Consider the following 20,275-nt stretch of genomic DNA (forward strand, 5'->3'; position numbering starts at 1 on the left):
CCCATGTAAGGGTTTATCACTTTAAGCATGAATGGTATAGGTGCTCTAGATTTAGTTCACGTTGATTTATATCGCGAGAAAGGACCACGCCAGACTGGTGTGAAAGATGATCTCTGGGATAGACAGTTCTTGACATATCTAAAAGGGCTGGCATTTGCCTCTAACCCAAATTTAACGCAAATGCATACAAAATCCAACGCCTATTCTCTAATTTCTCGCACCTGTTGGATTAGTATGGTTGGAGACTCTCCCGTCAACAGGGTTGTAACTGCAGTAGGCTACCTCACTGGTGCTAGCAGCAAAATGCACAATTCTACTAGGTACTTCGAAAGGGTAGAGGTTCCTGCCAAATCAGGCAAGAAATCAACCTGAAAAACAGACCAGAGAGACTTTGAATGGTAAATGCAGAAAGGTAAGATTACAAAATAAATCACTTACTTGTACTTGTAGGGCCTAATCATTGTTTTTGCGCTGCATATAAATCTCCAATTAGGAGTCAACAGGTGGCGCTGTTCAAAATTAATGGACCCTCTCTTTGACGTGCTGATTTCAACAGAGGGCGCTTTTCATTTTAGTGGATGATTCAGCAGGGGGCGCTATTTAAAATTACCGGCGAGCAAAGTTCGGATGCAAGGGGACGCTGACTGCGTAAAACTGCTAAATTACAATGCCATTAAGATCCCACGAGTTATTTGCTAAAGGAAGGAAAAAAACATCGTTGAGATATTTCTGTAAATCTCGAATTTGCGACTTGTGACTTCGATCATAAACACAGTAACTTAACCTCGTGCTTGTGGTCCTAGTGCGAATAGAGGTGGGCGGCGCTTAAGACCTCCATGCACACCTTGCTTGATGTATTTTGGGGATGGGGGGATACCAAAAGTGTGTGGTTCACCCTTCTGAAATTGAAAACTAAACTGATCTGCGAAACACACATTACGCAAACGATTCTAATTACCACACTGTATGATAAACCACTGAATTTACATTTTAAAAAAATCTCACGTTACAGCCTCCCACACTGACCCCAAATTCTACCAAAATATTGAACAGTCCAATGTGACAATCCTTGTACATCAACCACAACTCCTGAGTTCATGTAATAAATACCCTTTATTCCACCAAAATTGAAAACCAGGTTTTCTGCCAGACTACCAACAGAGTGTACTTCTCGTTAATTTTCCACATTTGTTTTATTTCAGCTCTCTTGAAAGGAGCTCAAAAGGGCATCAGTAAAAACAGCATTTACATTTTATAGCTGTAATATAAAAGGTGGTTTCTTTGTGATTGAAGACAGCATAATTTTGAACAGTTATACAATACACCCCATAAGTACGAGTAATTTAAATTCAAATCCCACTGAATCAGTTGCCAAAGAACCGACACAAATTTAATGAGTCATCTGAAATTATATAAAACAGTAGAGCCAAAAGGACATCAGGATATGAGAAAACCAAGCCGATCTGTACTAAGCTATTTACAAAACCCACAAGAGTTGCAGGGAAACCCTGGAGTTTACCATGAGGTTGAATGCAGGGAATTGATGCCTGAAGTTCTGTTTTCTTCTAACAAACCTTCAGACCAATTTGCAGTGCAAGTTCCTTGGTCTTGAAGGGCAAGCAATAAGCTATTTGCGAGTTAAATTTGAATAAAATCTGGTACACTGATTTATCTGATTGCACATAAACATAACAATTTAAATTCCCCAGACTAAAGACACTGTTGCTATACCTCATGATTCAGGGCAAGCTTTTGCTAAGTGACCACGATCTCTGGAATGGACTGGTTCCTTTGTACCCTTCTTTTCCATCGAGAAGAGTGTATTGTTGCAAGGCGTCTCTTATATACCTTAGGAAAAGCTTGTCCCCAAATCAAGAGGCATAGCAAAAGTGACTTTAGTATGGAGAATTCCAATTGTTATGTTCACGTGAATTTAAAGAACTCAGTGTAGCAGATTTTATTCAACTTGAATTTGACTCGCAAAAGGCTTATTTCTCCTTCACAAAGGACACTTGTGGGAACACTTCAGCAGGTTCAAGGTAAAGACCAGGAGCATCATGGAAATTGCCCAGGTAACGTTCTTGCCCTGAACATCAAGTTAACTATTCTAGTTAAAATAAACATAACAGAGCCAATGGCTGTGAAATGTCCCACAATAATATCCACTGTTGTCATGACATTGACTTATCGGCATCCAGGATTGCAGTTAGCTTAGAGTTGTTACTTTAAATCTTTACCCTTCAATCCGTGACTTACACATTGCTCCCAGTATAGCCTTTTTGCTTCCTTTAGAAACATCCAGACGTCGCATTCTGGCTTCTCAACTATTTAAGACTTTCACTCGTGTGACAGACCGACCACATATTTTTGTTCACTAACTGAAAATAATACTACACAGACAATGCGTTGAGCAGAGGCCTTCATCATAACTCAGTATGGTCATCTGCAATGTCAAAATATGAAAAAAAATCTCTCTGCATTCATTTTTAAAGTTTGACTGGGACTTGGTTTAAAAAGATCTAAATAGTTTTCAAAGATTTATATCTTTGGCTGTATAATGTTTGGGATTATTCTCTAAAGAATCTAAAATGATAAGGATCTTTTTAACAGAAAAGATGTCAATGATTATTAAACATGAAGCAGAAAGTATCAAACCCCAAAAACCCTATTTTTCGTTTGCATTCACTAAACATTGTTTTCCTCAATTTGTTTTCCCCAATTATCTCATTAAGAATAAATATCTCTTGCGGAAAGAATTTCCCGTTCCAAAAGGCGCTGCATCTTTCCCTCCACAGTTCTAACCAGAATTTATCAACAATTGAATTGCAAAATGTCCTTACCTGCTGGATTAGCCTGAGTCTTGTCTCCTCCAACACTTTGAGTGGTTAAACCCTGTGCGACTCTTTCCTGCAATGCTTTGATCTCATTGTCATAACCTGTCCATTCTGGCACGATGCGTACTGCACTCTCCAGCTTAGGTTCTTTAGTGAGAGGGTTGTTACACTGTCCAAATTGAAGGTACGATTGAAAGATGGGAAAGTCTTGTGAGCCAAAGTCAAACTACGAGTGTCATAAAATCTGAATACTGAGGACAATGAATCCAAAGAAAAAAGTTCCATGTACATATTGAACTTAATGCTCTTCAAAGAATAATGAGTTTTACATGATTTCCATCAACATTGCAAACTGGCCTATCCGTCCAACATCTCAACTGACAACTCAAAGAGAATGTTTCATCACAGTGTTTTCATTTACTGGAACAAGCTCAATACGACCACGGCCAGTCAACTGAATGCAAGAAGAGATTCCACCCACTGTCCCCCCCCACCATTCTGGACTCCTCCCCCTTACCAAGTCAATAGTTTTAGCGGCTGGCTTCTCTGCATCGCTACACCATGTCTCACACCATAACCATTCCTGAGGCAGGGAGTGGATAGCAACCTGGTGGATCATGTTGTTCGGAAGGTCCTGAAAATAAGACAGGATTGTAATCACTGTCAAAGAGATTCCTCTGTACTAATGACACAATGAAATAAAAGAAATACTTGATTAACAGGCTTGATCTCAGACTACAGTCTGATCTCAGACTACAGTCTTGATCTCAGACTACAGTCTGATCTCAGACAACAGTCTGATCTCAGACTACAGTCTGATCTCAGACTACAGTCTGATCTCAGACTACAGTCTGATCTCAGACTACAGTCTGATCTCAGACCACAGTCTGATCTCAGACTACAGTCTGATCTCAGACTACAGTCTGATCTCAGACCACAGTCTGATCTCAGACTACAGTCTGATCTCAGACCACAGTCTGATCTCAGACCACAGTCTGATCTCAGACCACAGTCTGATCTCAGACCACAGTCTGATTTCAGACTACAGTCTGATCTCAGACTACAGTCTGATCTCAGACTACAGTCTGATCTCAGACTACAGTCTGAACTCAGACTACAGTCTGAACTCAGACTACAGTCTGATCTCAGACTACAGTCTGATCTCAGACCACAGTCTGATCTCAGACTACAGTCTGATCTCAGACTACAGTCTGATCTCAGACCACAGTCTGATCTCAGACTACAGTCTGATCTCAGACTACAGTCTGATCTCAGACTACAATCCGATCTCAGACTACAGTCTGATCTCAGACCATAGTCGGATCTCAGACTACAGTCTGATCTCAGACCACAGTCTGATCTCAGACCACAGTCTGATCTCAGTTAACAGTCTTGATCTCAGACCACAGTCTGATCTCAGACTACAGTCTGATCTCAGACTACAGTCTGATCTCAGACTACAGTCTGATCTCAGACCACAGTCTGATCTCAGACCACAGTCCGATCTCAGACCATAGTCGGATCTCAGACTACAGTCTGATCTCAGACAAAAGCCATTTGTCATGGATGACTGCACTGCCATCCCACTAACCTGGTCCAAGTTGGACAGACTATTTGGGTCCTGACTCAGTGCCTGGTACTGCCCTCTTAGCCGATCCCCTGCAGCTATCTTGCGGAATTTGACCAGATCAACTACATACAAAGCACTGCAAGAAACCAAACGACAAATCTCAATCAATTTCCTTTCAAACGACCCCTTTAGTAAAAACATAAAATGCCATTTCTCATCAGTAGAGGGTATACATCACTGAAATCATATCCTATCATTTTTAAATCGTACAGACGCAAGTTCATACTTTACTACAGAACTCACAAAGTAAGGCTGACATGGTAGATTACGTTGAGGTCACCTGACCAATAAATGCTATTAGGACTTTACCCAGTTTTCACTCCAACTTTCCATTAAAAATCACCCTTCCACATTCTACTATCCCCCTCTCAGATCAGCAAACTGCTCCATCCCTCAAATCCCAACCCTCCCTGTACCTGATGTGATATTTCCGGCCTGCCAGGTGACTCTTCCAGTACCCAGAATTCCAGAATCTGAACCCATCCATCTCTCTACGGCTGGCACAGAATGGTGTGTAACCATAGGGCGCCCCCTGGAGGTTCAAATTGGCCAGCTCCTGCAGGTCAGCTCGCACAATTTGGTCGGCATCTACAAAGATGATCTTCTTGACATCCAACGGGAAGAGGACATCCAGGAATAAGATCTTGTAACTGAGACAAGCAAGGAACCAATTCTAAGAAGTCATTAATCTGTGGAGCACAGAAAGAGGTTACCAACCTAAACATCATGGGATATACTTGGTCATAGTTAGTTCCCAGCTTACACATTAGAGTACCTCATGAAACTAGTCAAAGGTCAAAGTGGACAGTCTTACCCCCAGATGAGGCGTTGCTTCTCAGTTTGTTGATGAAGCCAGCGTGGCCATTTGTACTGCACCAACTCATACTCAAACCCATACTCAGCTGCCATGTGAGGTATGAACTCCTAGAGAATGGGAAAAAAGCAGAATTCCAATTAACATCTCAAGGCAGCACTTAGAACTCCCTGTGAAAAAATGTCAGTCCTATTAAAATGATTGGGACAATCTTCAGCTGGAGACAGAGTTACTTTCTTACCTTGAATGTAGGTGACAGGTAGTTTTTCAGAAACCAGAATTTGACGGGCGACTTTGTATGCTTTAAAACACTCAACATCATGATCCTAAACAATAACAAAGCAAACATGTAACAAAAGAACATGACAATTTTTATTATTTAAACTCAAAAGATTCTTCGATGTCAAAGTCTGAAAACCTTAAACAAGCTTGTGGAACAAGACAGTGTGAAGTTCCTGGTGTTACAAATTGAAAGTAACGCTGTCAAAGATCAGTAGCCACGATCCCTAAGTATTGAGGATCAACTTTTATGACCAATGTCACTACCAACTTTCTCAAACATTTCAAAATGCTCTGCTCAACAGATCTGAGTTTGCTCCAATCAATGACCTACAAATTGCTATTTTGACTTGTGCACTTAATTATAAGTGTTTTAAATTGAGTAATTCTTAATCTTCCTCAAAGAAAGGATTAGTTTTTCTAACAGGGTTATTTAAGATCTGGACTAGTAATTGAATAACTTAGCTCTTCAGAACTTTGACAGAAATTCAGACCTACCTGAGGAAGCGTTCGTAGAGATGACCAGATGCAATGGAGAAGATGTTAAGTGTCTTGTCTTGATCAGAATCACCCTCCTTGCCTCCAGACCCTGTCAAACTGGAAACAAAGCTGTGACAAGATTAGATGTACGTCTACTAATTCTTGGAGAAAAAAGACCTAATAACGGTCAAAGTCACTTCGATGCAAACATAATTTGAGCCCCATACCCCCGTCTATAGGTTCCGGTACTACCCACTGAGCTGGCCACGCCTATCAGCTCAGAGCATGATCTGTAGAGGGCACTTGTCACCCAATCCTAAAATTCAAGCCAGGACCCTTGCAACCCTTGTGGTAGAAGGAATACTGTAACATTTTTTAAACTGAACATGCTTGAAACCTCAGCCAACTAATCATTCTAATTTGGCAATATCTTGTTTCCTTATTAAATTACTCCTGCTGTGCTGAGTCACTTGTACCAACTTTCTGAGACATTTTTTGAGATTTTTGCAAGGACCAGCTTGTCAACAATTTCACTTACCTGGACAAAGAGTCCCATATTCCTCCAGCGACCCTTTTGTCCGTTTGAGAGTCCGACAATAAACTTTCATCCTCCTTCCCTGGTTTCTTGTTCACCTGAAAACCAGTTCCATGGTGGACATATCGTTTGTTTATCAATTTATTCATTTCTTCATATCTGATCATCCAACAGCGCATTTAGCACCAATTACAGGATGATGAGTGAAGAAAACAAGAAAGAAAAGAGGAAAACCCTGGACAAATGTTTTGGGGAAAACCCCCGGACTCAGGTAGGGACTGAAAAGCAAATCCACATGTGGACCAAGCTGGATTCAAACCCGGGTCACATAGGTGGAAGGCGAGGAAAGAAACACTACGCCAACCTGATTCCCTCAACAACCTGATCCAGCAACTGATTTAATAGTTATTGCTCTTAGTTGCTCAAAGAATTTTTTACAATTGCAAGATAAATCCTAACAAACTGACCTTAATTTTGATGATTTTACTCTTGAAGCTGTCCATGGTAATGATAGTGTCATTCACACCGGGTAATGAATCCGTGCCTTCATGACTGCCACGTTAAAACAAACAATGAAATCTAAGTGACTTTTACTCAAAAATGCTAGAAATTATTCCCAATACCACATGCCCGCTCGGAATTCAGCCCACTTGTCATCGGCACAAATCAACGTAAGGCCTTTATCTTTATTTCTACACTAAGTTTCCAACTTTTCTAACCTGCAAAGTCATCAAATAGAGGGTACTTGTCCAACTGACTGCAAAGAAACTTCATCTATTAATAATGCTGAAACACCCAGATGTTTATCTACATACCCACTGACTTGGTAGATGTCTGCTGATCTTCCATGCCGGAGTCTCAAGAGCCAAGCCCCCGGGTTGGCCTTCAGCTGAAAATATCCCTGTCAGACACGACAAACAAGGGAACTCAGACAAACAGGAGTGTTTTGTGGTTTGTACAACACGTCGGCCAGGAATGATTCGAAGGTGTATCTCATAAGGTTAGCAGAAAGTACACAGGGATGACACTCTATGAGACAAATTTCACTGGCGAGTTCTTCGTTATCTAAGATCATTTCTCTCACCATACATACCAGTTAAACTTCATGTCATAAATATGCATGAGGTCAAGCAGCAGACGGCTTTTCATGTTGACCTTACAGCATGACATCACATTATCATGTGATCTCACTCACCAGGTTTGCCATGACGATCGTGTCTTGAATGACCGGTTCCTGTTGGTTACCAAGAGTGAACTGCAATCCCCTGGGAGGCTGACCGCTGGCTTGGTCAAAGCAGTGTCCCTCCACCAGAAGATATTCCAGCTCATACTGACCATGGATGCCCATCTCTGACTGTAAAAAGAGAAAAGTCTCCACAAATCCTGCTCCTTTGGTTTTAGGTAGGAGAAATTCATTTCATGTCACTGATACAAGGACGTGAGGAACAGAAAAGAACAAGACGAAAAGATACAACATCAAGAATGACATGTCATCTTCTCTTAGTAAGTTTCAGATCTGTCTTGCTCTAAAATTGAATTATACAGATGCCAAAGATGAGTTCACACAACATCAGAAATCTGGGTAGTTCCTTGTCAGAGACATTTGGAATTTTTGAAAAGGCAAAGTTCATTTCTACCTCACTGAGTTTGATGTTGTCCAGATCGTGGGCAGTCCGGACTGGTTCGACCAACCAGCTCTCTGGGGTCAAGAGGTTAAGGGTCAACAAGGTGTCAGGGGGCATATCGCTGAACTTGGCCATAGGTCCAGCCGTCAGACTGCAAAGAAAGAGCAGCTGTCATCAAGAAGGACATTCTTGGGAAAATAAATTTCTCCCACCTCTGAGTCAAGGTTATTTTGGATTTGACCAACTGAGGACGACAAAGACATAAGAATGGATTTCATTTAGAATAAGAAGGCACCATGACTCTTGTTTACAAGTCAATGAGGGGTTCATGCTTGATAAAAGAAAAAAGAGTTTTCCACCTCCAACAAAAATGTGGATGATTTGAACAAAGTGACAAAGTTCACTTCGTGGTCCCTATAAGAGCCAGTCATTACTTCCTCTTATCCTTGTGCTAATGCAAGGTCTTTGTACATACCTGCTGTCCACTCTAAAAGTGAGCTCTGGTTCCAAAACGTAACGATAAAACCTGTCAAATAATTCAGAATGTAATGAATAGGTACATCGTTAGGGGTGTCTTTCATGGTACTGGTATTTTACCCAAGAAAATTCAGAGCAACTAGTGCATCGCGGCAGCAAAGATCGATGGAACTGTTTATTTCTAGAATTGTTTGATCAGTCAGCCCTTTCCAGAGTCAGTAAAAATGCTCTTTCTTCTTTTTAAAATCTAAGTAGGCTATAAATATTTGTAATGAGGAATGGTGATGTACTCCCAACATAGCAACCAGCTCTACAAATGATCATGATTCAGAACAGTGATGCATAGTACACACAGATACCACAGCTATAAATATTCAGAACTTAACACAGAGATGCACTTGAAAAAAAATATATATATAAATATTCATAATTTAAAACAATGATGCAATGAACACACAGTAATCACAGCTAGGAATATTCATAATTTAAAACAATAATGCAATGAACACAAAGTAACCACAGCTATAAATATTTATAATTTAGAACAATGATGCAATGAACACAAAGGAACCATATCTATAAATATTCATAATTTAGAACAACAATGCAATGCACACAAAGTATTAACAACAGCTATGAATATTCATAATTTTTGCCAACACCCACCTTTTCAGCGGCATCTCTGACAGCTTGTCTTTTGGGTTCATGAAGATCCTTATCTTGACGTTGATGACTTCTTTAAGGACCCCCAGGATGTGACTCCATTTCTGAGCTTGAGAGCTGAGTGGATCTAGGATAGCAACGATGTCGAAGCATGGCTTGGATTGGTCGCGAGGGGGGATATCTATCACACTATAATACAGGGGAACATAGAGCAGCAACATAAGACAGGTGCAGCACTCCAGAATTAAAGGGTAACAGAAATAGGAAACATTTAGTTCACGTGAAATAATTCAAAAAACATCATAAATACAGGTCAAATCTTCTGTGCCAAGCTTCTTCTTTTGCAGACCTGAAACTGAAAAATAAGCAATTCGTATGACACAATCTTGACCTCAATGATCACCTGTGTTTGTCCCTCCAAAAGCTGACCTCTTTGCGACCCTCCTGCCTGGAGTTGGAGGCTAAAAGGGCATCCACCTTCAGGGAGAGGTCACTCAAGGAATCTCCAGTGCTAGCAAACTTGGAGGCGAGTTTCTCCATCTAAACAAACCAACCAACAGTCAACTTCAGAGTGGATTCCGTTACTTCCACTTTTTGAGTGAGTTTGGAAGACAAACAGAAATATTGGAGTTGATTGGAGAAATACAAGGACAATTTGCAATTGATTATAGCTTTCCCCTGACATCCTTAAACCCAAATTTCCAGTCTTACCTTCTTTTTGACACTGGCTGCCGATGTCTGCAATATCAGTTTTTCAGCCAGAGAGAAGTCATCTTCCGTGAACTGTTCATCTTGGGACAGAGGACCAAACACCTGACAAGGAGAATCCAGAAGTAGGTAATCCAGAGATTTGGTTCTGATGACCAATATCTGAAATAAGTCAAACAGCTGGGACTATGTTGGTATGGGTTGGGTGGGGTCATGGTGGGGCAGGTTAAGCTGAGTTGGGATCACTTCTATGTCCTTACCCTTCCACTGGCGATCACGGCCCTCTGGCCAGGTAGAAGGTGAAGGACTTTATCGCTGAAGACTCTCTGAACCTTGAGAAACTCAGATTCCTTGAAGGCTTGCTTGAACGCACCCATGTTCATGCCCTGAAGAAAAATACAATAAAATACTGTCAATCACATGACTGAAGGCTTCCCTTATAACTGAAACAGCAAGTGATATAACAAGGGTGCAATTCTAAGACCTACAATAAAAAGTACATGCTCTTATGTCTAGGTCTGAGGTCTTAATATCTCCCCCCAGACAACGTACTCACATGGACTTCATAATCCTCCACTTTGGTTTTTCCACCCTCAATGCTCTGGTAGTTCTCCTCCTTGAGAAGCTTGTTGATGAAGTTCTTGGCATGGTTACGGGTCTGGGTCTTCTGTACTGAGTGGATGGCCCTGGCTAACCACTGTCGATTGTCGCTAGAATCGGCAGTGTTTGAGATCACACCAATACGGAGGGTGTTGGATGTTTTCTGTTATAGAGGAATTCCAAGTGTGAAGATAAAAGCTTCAAAGCAAATATTAAAGTTTGTAAAATCTGTGATATGCCTCCGTCAGTGATAAAAACCAGGGACTACAGAAAATTCAATTGACCTATTAACAGGTAAATTTTTTTTATTTCATAAATAAAATGGATTGTGGTCTAGTCTAATATACAGTATGCAACTTAACACAATAAAAACTTCAACAACTGCCTATTGTTGTGGGAAATTGACTGAAAATTCCTCTTTTCTTCTCACCATGTACTTGATAGCATTGCTAACCAGCATTCGACCCTCTGTTGTTTCCAAGTCACACACTATCCACATGCTCACCGGTCGTAGGCTCAAATCATCTGTGAAGATGAAAACCAACAAAACCTCACAAAATCTACAAAAGGAAAACCTACAAAGTCTTACAGCAAGTGAGCACTGTTCAGTGAAACTGACGTCTTACGCTTCAAGTCTGTAGAATAGAATTGATCATCTTCTTTACCTTTCTTGGTGAGATACTTCATGGAGTTGGTAACAGCTGCCGTCTGACCACTGGTGCTCAAGCCTTGGAAGACGGACAGACTAAGATTGGGCAAGTCGCCTAATTAACACCAAAAAAAACCAAAGAACTTTCTTTTTTCTCAGAAAGACGTCCACAGTGCATCAGATACACCTTGAAAATGAACTCAATGAAAAGGTTCATTGAAAGCTTTAGTCAGGCACTGAACAATGAGAATACCTGGTTGTGCCGTCAGGTCCAATAATCTAGTGTCATCGGCGAGGATTCTAGGATTAAGACGCGGCATTACATTGGGTTGTGCCATCAGATAGTCCATTAGGTTTGTGCGGTCGTTAATTTTTCCCTGCAATAAATCAATTATGCAAAGAATCTCAGGGGGATAACTCCATGTTGGAATATCAAATAAACGACATTCATTTGAAACTCAATGTACATCAACACATCTTGTTTTTAAAGCAACATCATTGGGATTTCAAACTTACTCTGTAAACTGCCCTCTGGAGGTCAGGAGTAGCCATGAGAATAGCCGTCACCACACTTTCTTCAAACTCATCAGGCTGAAGCTGTGCTCCAAATTAAAAAAGTCACAAGTCCATAACTACCAGACACCAGTTCTATCTGCTATCAAAATCTGGCTGAAAATTCTCCTGTCATATTCAATGTGAAGCAAGCATCCTGTGGGCATCTTAGTTTAAGCTCACGTAACCTCTGTTTATCTCACCTGCTTGGAAGTAAATGGCACTCCATTCATCATGACTTGCGGCAAAGAACCCAATCCTGTCCTCTCAAAATAGGCTTTGCCATCCTGGTCAAATTAAACGTAAAGTGACAAATGATGAACCAAGTATGTCTGAGTACCTTAAGAAGAACTTAAACTGCAACTTATTGAAACGATGAAGCAATCGATGAAACTTTAAATAGACATTTTTGAAGTCCAAGACGTATCATCAGTGTCTTCTTCCCTAAATTCCTTAGTTCTTGAAATAAAATTACTAAGGCATGAGTTTGGTGCCCCTGTATAACTGTATCTCTTTGTATTAGTCCAAATACCCTTCCAAACCAATCTATCAGACAAAGGTGAGTTGAAGACACTGAACACACCTGTCTTCGATCATCATATTCGGTGCCAGGCCCCAAGATTTCGTCCAGATCTTCACCAGGGAACATCTTTTTGAAAGTTTGAACAACGTTCTCTGGAGTCACAACCTCGTCCTCGGCTGCTGTCAGAATCTGGAGGAAAGACAGAACATAAATGTTCCACAAAACGTTGACATAGGAGTCAGGTGGGTACTTTACGCACCTCCCATATCTGAGGGCCTGGTTCGAATCTAACCCAGACCAACAACTGGATTTGGCTTGCAGTCCTTACCTGATTTTTATAAGCTTTCTGCGGAATATCTTCCCAGTCATAACCTGCTGCTACTATAAGGGAATATTTCTTCATCATCTCCATTTCTCTCTGTCTCTCCAATAATTTCTCCTGGCTATCAAGCTGCCGTGACTTATGACCACTTTTGGGCAAAATTCTGATTTGTGAAAAGCCTGTTCATCTTAAGGTACCTTAATGAGCAGATCCAAAGCCTGGGGTGATCCTCCATCAATCATGGCAAAGTTGAATGCCCTCATCATGGCCACGCCTGCATCCTCACGCCAATTGACTTCATCCTCCTTGCTAACGACAAACACCACACCCACAGTGACAGGAATCTCGTTCAAAACAAACATCTCGGCTTGCTGCAAGAGCTGGAGCGATTCAGGCTGGGTGGGGTCTAACATAAAGATCTGAGGAGAGAAAAGAACATTTCCACAGTGATTGCTAGTGAACATCGCACCTCTGATTTTCTGAACAGCAAGAGAATCACGAAAATCGTCCGGATCAAAGAGTGAACTAACCTATCACCGACACCTGTTTACAGCAATGAATCAAAACAGAATTCTTCCTCTGTGAATTATTACAGATCTTGAAACAAGTTCCTGGTTAGCACAACGTGTCTTGTTTCTTCTTGCCATGGAGCCATGGGCTGTCAAAGCAACAGGTTTTCAAGGAACTCACCAGATGAAAGACATTTTTCTTGATCTGTCGCAGCATTCCTGGGAACATTGGCCGCAAGAATTCCTGAACACCGCTAGGCCAATGAGCATAACGTTCATCTTTCTCAAGATCATTCAAATACTGGAAAGGAGGAAGAAAGCATTAATTTATCAAAGGTCAAAGTTCAAAGGTTAACTGGCATATTTACTACATTCGCTAAATTTCAAAGTGACTTCCGTATTAATAACTACGTACCAAAACACTATTATCTCTGATGTCCACTGCATAGGTACCATCATGGGAAGCCACCTGTACCCTCATTAGCTGACCAGATGCCTCACCGCTCACACCCAGAGAGTAGAGACCATCAAGAATCTGGCTCTCTGACCTCAACAACTCCAGCAACCTAGGTGCAATCAGGAATGAGCACTCTTTGCAGGTCTCAATAAATCAACAGTCCTCAACACTTACACTTACTAGTGTGATATGGCCTGCAAACTTTTGTGCTAAGCAAAGAAAGACTGGGGTGCCAGTTGAAAGCTATACCTCTTTCATGGAATTTGGTTGGTAATCTAATCTTGCTAAGCATATAATTTCTGCTCTTGAAATGTGGTCCCTATTGACTGCCCTAAAGTCCGACACAGTAGGACACAGCGGGCCCATCCTTTCCCCTGTACACATAATTCATACAGTAATGCCACAACATAAAGACTGGATTTCAAGATGTACTTTGCATCAGGGAGATGTCAATTTAAGTGCGGCTTTTGCCGTTGGTGTGAAGTGCAAACCCATACTTAAACCAGACTGGACTGTATGCTTATTGTCAATCTTCTCAGCATTCCCCTGCAGTGATCCTAACAATTTTTATTGTAAGTTGGGAAACTACCCCTTCTAAACTGGCAAAGCACCGGCGACACATTCCTGGGGATCAAAGAATTCAATGTTCCTCCAGGCAAACTTTACTGTTCAATCCATGGTTGTTCTTACTTCAAAAGAAATGAAATGATGAGGTTTGTGTCTTACAGGAATGGCTCTGCAACATCAGTATCAATGACCAGACCATTCAGCATCATGATGGTATCTCCTTCACCTACGCCATACGTCGCCTCAAATATCTGGTAATAACCACAACAAACGTTTTATATTAAAATAAATTGGATTTTGTAGGTAATCTTGATTCACTTCAGAAAATTACCAATTTCCAAGGAACTAGAGTGGCGGTATTAACATTCAAGTTGCAAAGAGAATGTTTGCTTTCATCTGGTTCTCACCTTCTGGTTCTCTGTGATCTCCTTCCTAACCTCATCTTTGACCTGCGTCTTGACCAATGAGCTGGCTAGCAGAGGGAAGTTCTGACTGATCTCCCTCAAGACTCTCAGAGCATCTTTGGTGGGAGAGGACAACACCCGCTGGGCAGCTTGGAATGCAATGGCTAAAGAATGGAAGCAGAGTACTCAGAAACTTGAAGATTTCGCTTGTTAGAAATGTTTGAACATCAAACATGAGAATTGATGTAAGAATTGAAATGACCACAATGAAAATATTTCCAGCGGTGAACGATAACTTACTTTGCAGTTGCCACACTTTAAGAGGAACCATTTTTCTGTTGCTCTCAAGAAGCGAGGCGCGGAAACTGTTGAGATTATCCACCAAGTCGGGATGAAGTTCCCTGGAAACAAACAGAGAAAATAGTTCATGAATGTCACAATGATGGATACGTCCTTCATACCTTTAGCTTGGCTAGGATTCAGATTACATCCAAATCAACTGGCTATGGCTAGGAGTAAGACACACACCAATGAGAAATATTTGTAGCCGCTAGCCATGGACTTCCATAGGCATGTGCACTACTGTCAGCCAAAGCCATTAATTTCAAACGCAGCTTCAGACTCAAAATCACCAAGGACTCCATATTTCCAGTACTCTCTGAGGTAACAAACCAAGTGTCAAGTGTGTGATCTCCATATGTCCAGTACTCTCTGAGGTAACAAACCAAGTGTCAAGTGTGTGATTTCCATATTTCCAGTACTCTCTGAGGTAACAAACCAAGTGTCAAGTGTGTGATCTCCATATGTCCAGTACTCTGGGAGGTAACAAACCAAGTGTCAAGTGTGTGATCTCCATATGTCCAGTACTGTCTGAGGTAACAAACCAAGTGTCAAGTGTGTGATCTCCATATGTCCAGTACTCTCTGAGGTAACAAACCAAGTGTCAAGTGTGTGATCTCCAAATTTCCAGTACTGTCTGAGGTAACAAACCAAGTGTCAAGTGTGTGATCTCCATATGTCCAGTACTCTCTGAGGTAACAAACCAAGTGTCAAGTGTGTGATCTCCATATGTCCAGTACTGTCTGAGGTAACAAACCAAGTGTCAAGTGTGTGATCTCCATATGTCCAGTACTCTCTCAGGTAAGAAACCAAGTCTCAAGTGTGTGATCTCCATATGTCCAGTACTCTCTGAGGTAACAAACCAAGTCTCAAGTGTGTGATCTCCATATGTCCAGTACTCTCTGAGGTAACAAACCAAGTGTCAAGTGTGTGATCTCCAAATTTCCAGTACTGTCTGAGGTAACAAACCAAGTGTCAAGTGTGTGATCTCCATATGTCCAGTACTCTCTGAGGTAACAAACCAAGTGTCAAGTGTGTGATCTCCATATGTCCAGTACTGTCTGAGGTAACAAACCAAGTGTCAAGTGTGTGATCTCCATATGTCCAGTACTCTCTGAGGTAACAAACCAAGTGTCAAGTGTGTGATCTCCATATGTCCAGTACTCTCTGAGGTAACAAACCAAGGGTCAGGGGGTGTTCAGTTCGTCACTTTGAATGATGCAACATACTTGAGCTTGGAGAAGATGAAGCCTTGGACCTCATCCGGTGCATTGTCTTCCTCATCCTGGGAGTGACCATCTCCTTCTTTGACCTCTGTGTCGTCCACCGCCTTATACTCGGTGCTCTTGATGGCCAGTTCCACACCATAGCCGGAAAGCCGGATTCTTTGTGCAGACTGGTCCTGTGCGGAGATTTGAGAAGCATGTAACCATATGTCTATTGAATTAATCCAGAGACTTAGAGAGGTTCATATCCTGGGGGGGGTAAGAGAAGGTTCTCAGAAACTTGGAAAAGCTTTGAGGGTGGTCTCACCTTGACAAAGTGTCTCAGGACATATTGCACAGTTCCCTCGTTGGCCAGTCCCTTTAGTCGCTGGTGGAAATGTTTCACCTGTGATCTCAGGTTGCCTATGTGACCATACAGAATGACTGTTATGGAGTTGTTCTGGGATCGCGGATACCGGTGATCGACTGCATAAACGTTTGGCTTAGCCCTGCAGTACAAGAAAGACGTCAACACGGAATAACATTGTAAACAATTCCAATTTCAAGATGAGGCAATGTGCTTGTGTCACACTGCAACTTCAGGGGAATTGAATGAGTCCTTTTAGTCAGCCAAAATTCTTTGGCATGGAGTAAATGCAACCAACATGTTCAGATGTCGGGCAAAGGAGCCATTGGACTTCAAATCTCATCTTTTCAAAAATCTATACTTGTATCTCTGACAAAAAACAAACACAGCTGCTGCACACAAATAATTCTGTACCACTGCAACGTCAAGAAATCAATATAAATGAGAACAAAGTCCATTTTCATGCTTTGTTACTTGCATAGAATTTCTATGCAGGCATGTATATGTATTTCTTCCTCACATTTTCCAACATGTTCCATAAATTTTGATTCATACATCTCATCCATTACACACGAGGCTTGGTGTTCAATTTTCAAGTGCAGAGAATGGGGCACTGTATCACCCCACAGAGGCACAATTTGACAAAAACCCAGAAGTCGACTTTGTTGGCCACTTCTTATTATTATGGACCAGGTTCATAACATCACTGCTTCAAAGACGAGACAGGTCACTGTATTCACAAGCAATCATGTACCTAAGATAAGACTCTTTACTACAAGGACAATGTCAAAAGTAAGAACTGGTGAGAACTACACATTCAATTCAATTTTTTTTTCCTGACAAATAGGACAAATTACCAGTACCTTTCTGGCGCAGAAGCTATCAATTCTGCCATGTCTGTCAGTGAACATGTGACCTGTCCATGAACATGGACAAACGCATCACAGCCAGAGGGGGGTGGGAGATCTTGAGCTATCTGTGGCATTAAAGAAAAAAACACCATAAATGCGACTGAAGCCTCAATGGTTGCCAATGAAAGTGTAAATTCCATTATGGAATGCCTCTCAATATATCATTGGAACATCATTTTTGGAGCCACAACAGTTACAAGATCTGCAATTCTTAGGTTCACCAACACCTTCCAATTCGTAAATAACTGATTTTTTTTTAGGGGGAGGCTAAGAAAGGCTCTCCACAGGAACACTAACATGTCGGTATGTAATGGCACACTACTTTAACTATTTGACACTATCATCTTACCTGGTTAAACATTTCTATTTTCGGTGAGTAGGAGTGAATGGATAGTGTCAATTTGAGCAGGTCCCTCTCAGTATCAGAGAGAAGACGCCCAGCAAACTTCATCACAAATGCATATTTACTCTCGTCAGTCTCTGTAAGTATGCAAGACAGGACTCTATTAGGACATCAAAATCAAAGCGGAGACAAGAACAATTAGCCATTACCTAACTACCATAGCAAAGACTATTCACAGCAGAAGTCTTATACATCGAGAAGAAAGAACAGAAATATTACACCAAAAAGCAAGAATTTGTTTCACATCCCACTTCTGAGGTGAAAGCTACCCTTTCTGATAAGGAGAAGTAGCCAACGGACTGAATTTTCATATTATCTATTCCGTTTTTACCTCCAACGTCACCATCTCTAAGTTCCGACAATGAGTCCACAAAACTCCAGAAACTCTCCACTCCCTTGTCTGCCAGGAACTCACTAGCCTCTGCCACTAGTGGTGTGGCTGGCCACTTGGCTTGCAGGGATGTGGTGATTGGCTTAGACTTGATGGAGGAGGAACGCAAAGCTTGTAGCAAGACTAGGAGCAGAACTGAACAGAACCTTGGCCATGCCATCTGACAGACAAAAAGGAAGCAAAGTAAGGCCTACCTGTCAATTTGTTTCATGTGCCTGTAACAAGTCTATCTGGGTTCTCTTCTGATATGTGTACACGTTACAAAGCTTTACTTGCACACATTCGCCCCAAGTTTGGTCTGCACCTGCTTGTCTGTGGTGCCTAAACCCTAACCTCACCGAACACTACAAAATAGTTCTTAGTAGTAAAATGTAGAATACAGTGCTATAAATTGTATGAGTACATGACCTTATTGTTCTCTGTACCATTAACAATGGAAGTGCCCGAGCCAAGAAGTGGTAAGTGAAAGCACTAGGTCCTAAAACCTCAGACCACTGCGTAGAATTTCCTGGCACTGATTGAGTCCTGTCGCCAGGGGTTTTATTTAACCAATGTGCCAGTGCAGTATACTCCTGTGGAGGTTTCTACACAGTACAGTAGGATGATGATGCTGAACAACTGCTAAAAATGTTTAAAAACTGGCCTCCTCCAAATAATGCTTTTCAGACAAACTTCAACATAACTGAAAAGGTTACAAGTAACATGATAGCCTAGGCCCACATTTTGGGACTGCATATTTGGGGATCCCTTTCCTATAACAGAAAGGAGACCTACATTTGAACTTATGGATTCACCCTGGTCATGCTGGTAGATGACCATGACATCATGCTCAATAGCTGTAGGGTTGATGTTGTGAAAAGTGGGCAGAGCTTGAGTTTTGAGGGAAATTTTTTGGAAAAGACACTACGCTCCCACGCGGGAGCAGGGCGGACGTCACACTCTTTCTGGGGGTAACATGACACGTAGTGGATTAAAATATACATGACTGTTTTATCGATACGCAAGTAACACTTTCTCACAATTTATAATTTGAAATTTCCAAAAATTTGGGTCAGTACAATAAACAGAGTGTTGCCTTGGGACTGACCAGTTTACAAGATTAAAATGACCAGATGACCAGTCGACCAGAAACTGGGGGGTCCCAAAATATCCCCCAATTTTTTCTGTTTGTTTTCTTTTTCCTTATTTAGGTTTTAGGCATGCCATGCTAGTTATCTGCAAACCATTTCCCTGAGCAAAATCTTCCTGGGCCTGGGAAGTCAAGGCTGTATAGCATATAGGTTTCAACATGTGCAGTACTAGTGCACCGTACGTCATGCCATGCATGCACAAAAATCATGAGAGCAGGCTGAAACACCACGCACGCCACGCGTCGCGCAAACATATGTGGGGTTACGTTGGGTTAGTTACGTCCGTCCATATCCATGCCGCCTACAACTAATATTTAGTAATAAGCACGAAAGCTCTCCACGCGCTATAAATATAACAATCACGCAATAAATCACTGCATAACAAGTTCATTCAACGTTTTCAAGGTCTACATTTACAAGAGCCAAAATCTGCAAATGCTTCTACAAATCTACAAATGTTTCGTGTCGTGTCGATGAAGATAGCCTTACCTCGCTGGAGGCCGCCATCTTGGAAGTGTGGAAAGAAATTGAGTCGTTGATTGGACCACGTTGACTTTCCTTTCACCAATGACAATCGCGGAATAAGCGACATAGTCACCAGTATGTTTCTAAATCCAAAGGAAAAGAAACTATATATATCAAATTACTAATTTACTATTCAACTAAAACACAACCTAATTATAGTTATCCTTAAGTAGATAACATGATTAAGGAATGCAAAATGATTCACAGGGAACATGTTATTTTGTCAAGACGGTCTCATCGTGGGGGGATGCAACAACTCCGCCCACCCAAAAACTTCAGGCCCCTGGATTCTGATTATAATTAATTTGGATGATTCGGTTTGATTGTTGAAGACATTTTTCACATCCCAATGATCCAAAACTGTTTCCTGTGTCAC

The 20,275-nt window shown here is 41.4% G+C and overlaps 1 protein-coding gene across 2 annotated transcripts; it reads right to left on the reverse strand.

Annotated features, from left to right (window-relative positions):
- Positions 1-1,094: 1,094 nt before the first annotated feature.
- LOC110981747 (UDP-glucose:glycoprotein glucosyltransferase 1-like) lies at positions 1,095-20,003 on the reverse strand. Of its 2 annotated transcripts, none has more exons than XM_022239579.2 (37): positions 19,864-20,003; positions 18,185-18,404; positions 17,800-17,930; positions 17,403-17,515; positions 16,501-16,681; positions 16,197-16,369; positions 14,929-15,029; positions 14,632-14,792; positions 14,384-14,475; positions 13,616-13,766; positions 13,382-13,501; positions 12,889-13,110; positions 12,430-12,558; positions 12,050-12,133; positions 11,811-11,891; positions 11,548-11,671; positions 11,311-11,409; positions 11,076-11,170; positions 10,602-10,808; positions 10,306-10,431; positions 10,049-10,150; positions 9,741-9,877; positions 9,341-9,526; positions 8,673-8,723; positions 8,210-8,348; positions 7,768-7,926; positions 7,388-7,473; positions 7,040-7,124; positions 6,576-6,670; positions 6,056-6,154; positions 5,520-5,604; positions 5,279-5,388; positions 4,881-5,114; positions 4,426-4,540; positions 3,352-3,468; positions 2,841-3,003; positions 1,095-2,443 (listed from the first exon to the last, which is right to left on the reverse strand). In XM_022239579.2, exons 1-37 carry the CDS (start codon positions 19,879-19,881, stop codon positions 2,424-2,426), a joined length of 4,611 nt encoding a protein of 1,536 aa, XP_022095271.2. In that variant the 5' UTR covers positions 19,882-20,003; the 3' UTR covers positions 1,095-2,423. The 2 variants fall into 2 exon arrangements, with proteins under 2 accessions (XP_022095271.2, XP_022095269.2); XM_022239577.2 differs by having other exon boundaries at positions 6,056-6,166.
- Between the last annotated feature and the right edge of the window lie 272 nt (positions 20,004-20,275).

Source organism: Acanthaster planci, linkage group LG14, assembly GCF_054643075.1.
Source record: "Acanthaster planci isolate LZ-2023a linkage group LG14, COTS_SCS, whole genome shotgun sequence".
Taxonomy (NCBI): Eukaryota; Metazoa; Echinodermata; class Asteroidea; order Valvatida; family Acanthasteridae; genus Acanthaster; species Acanthaster planci.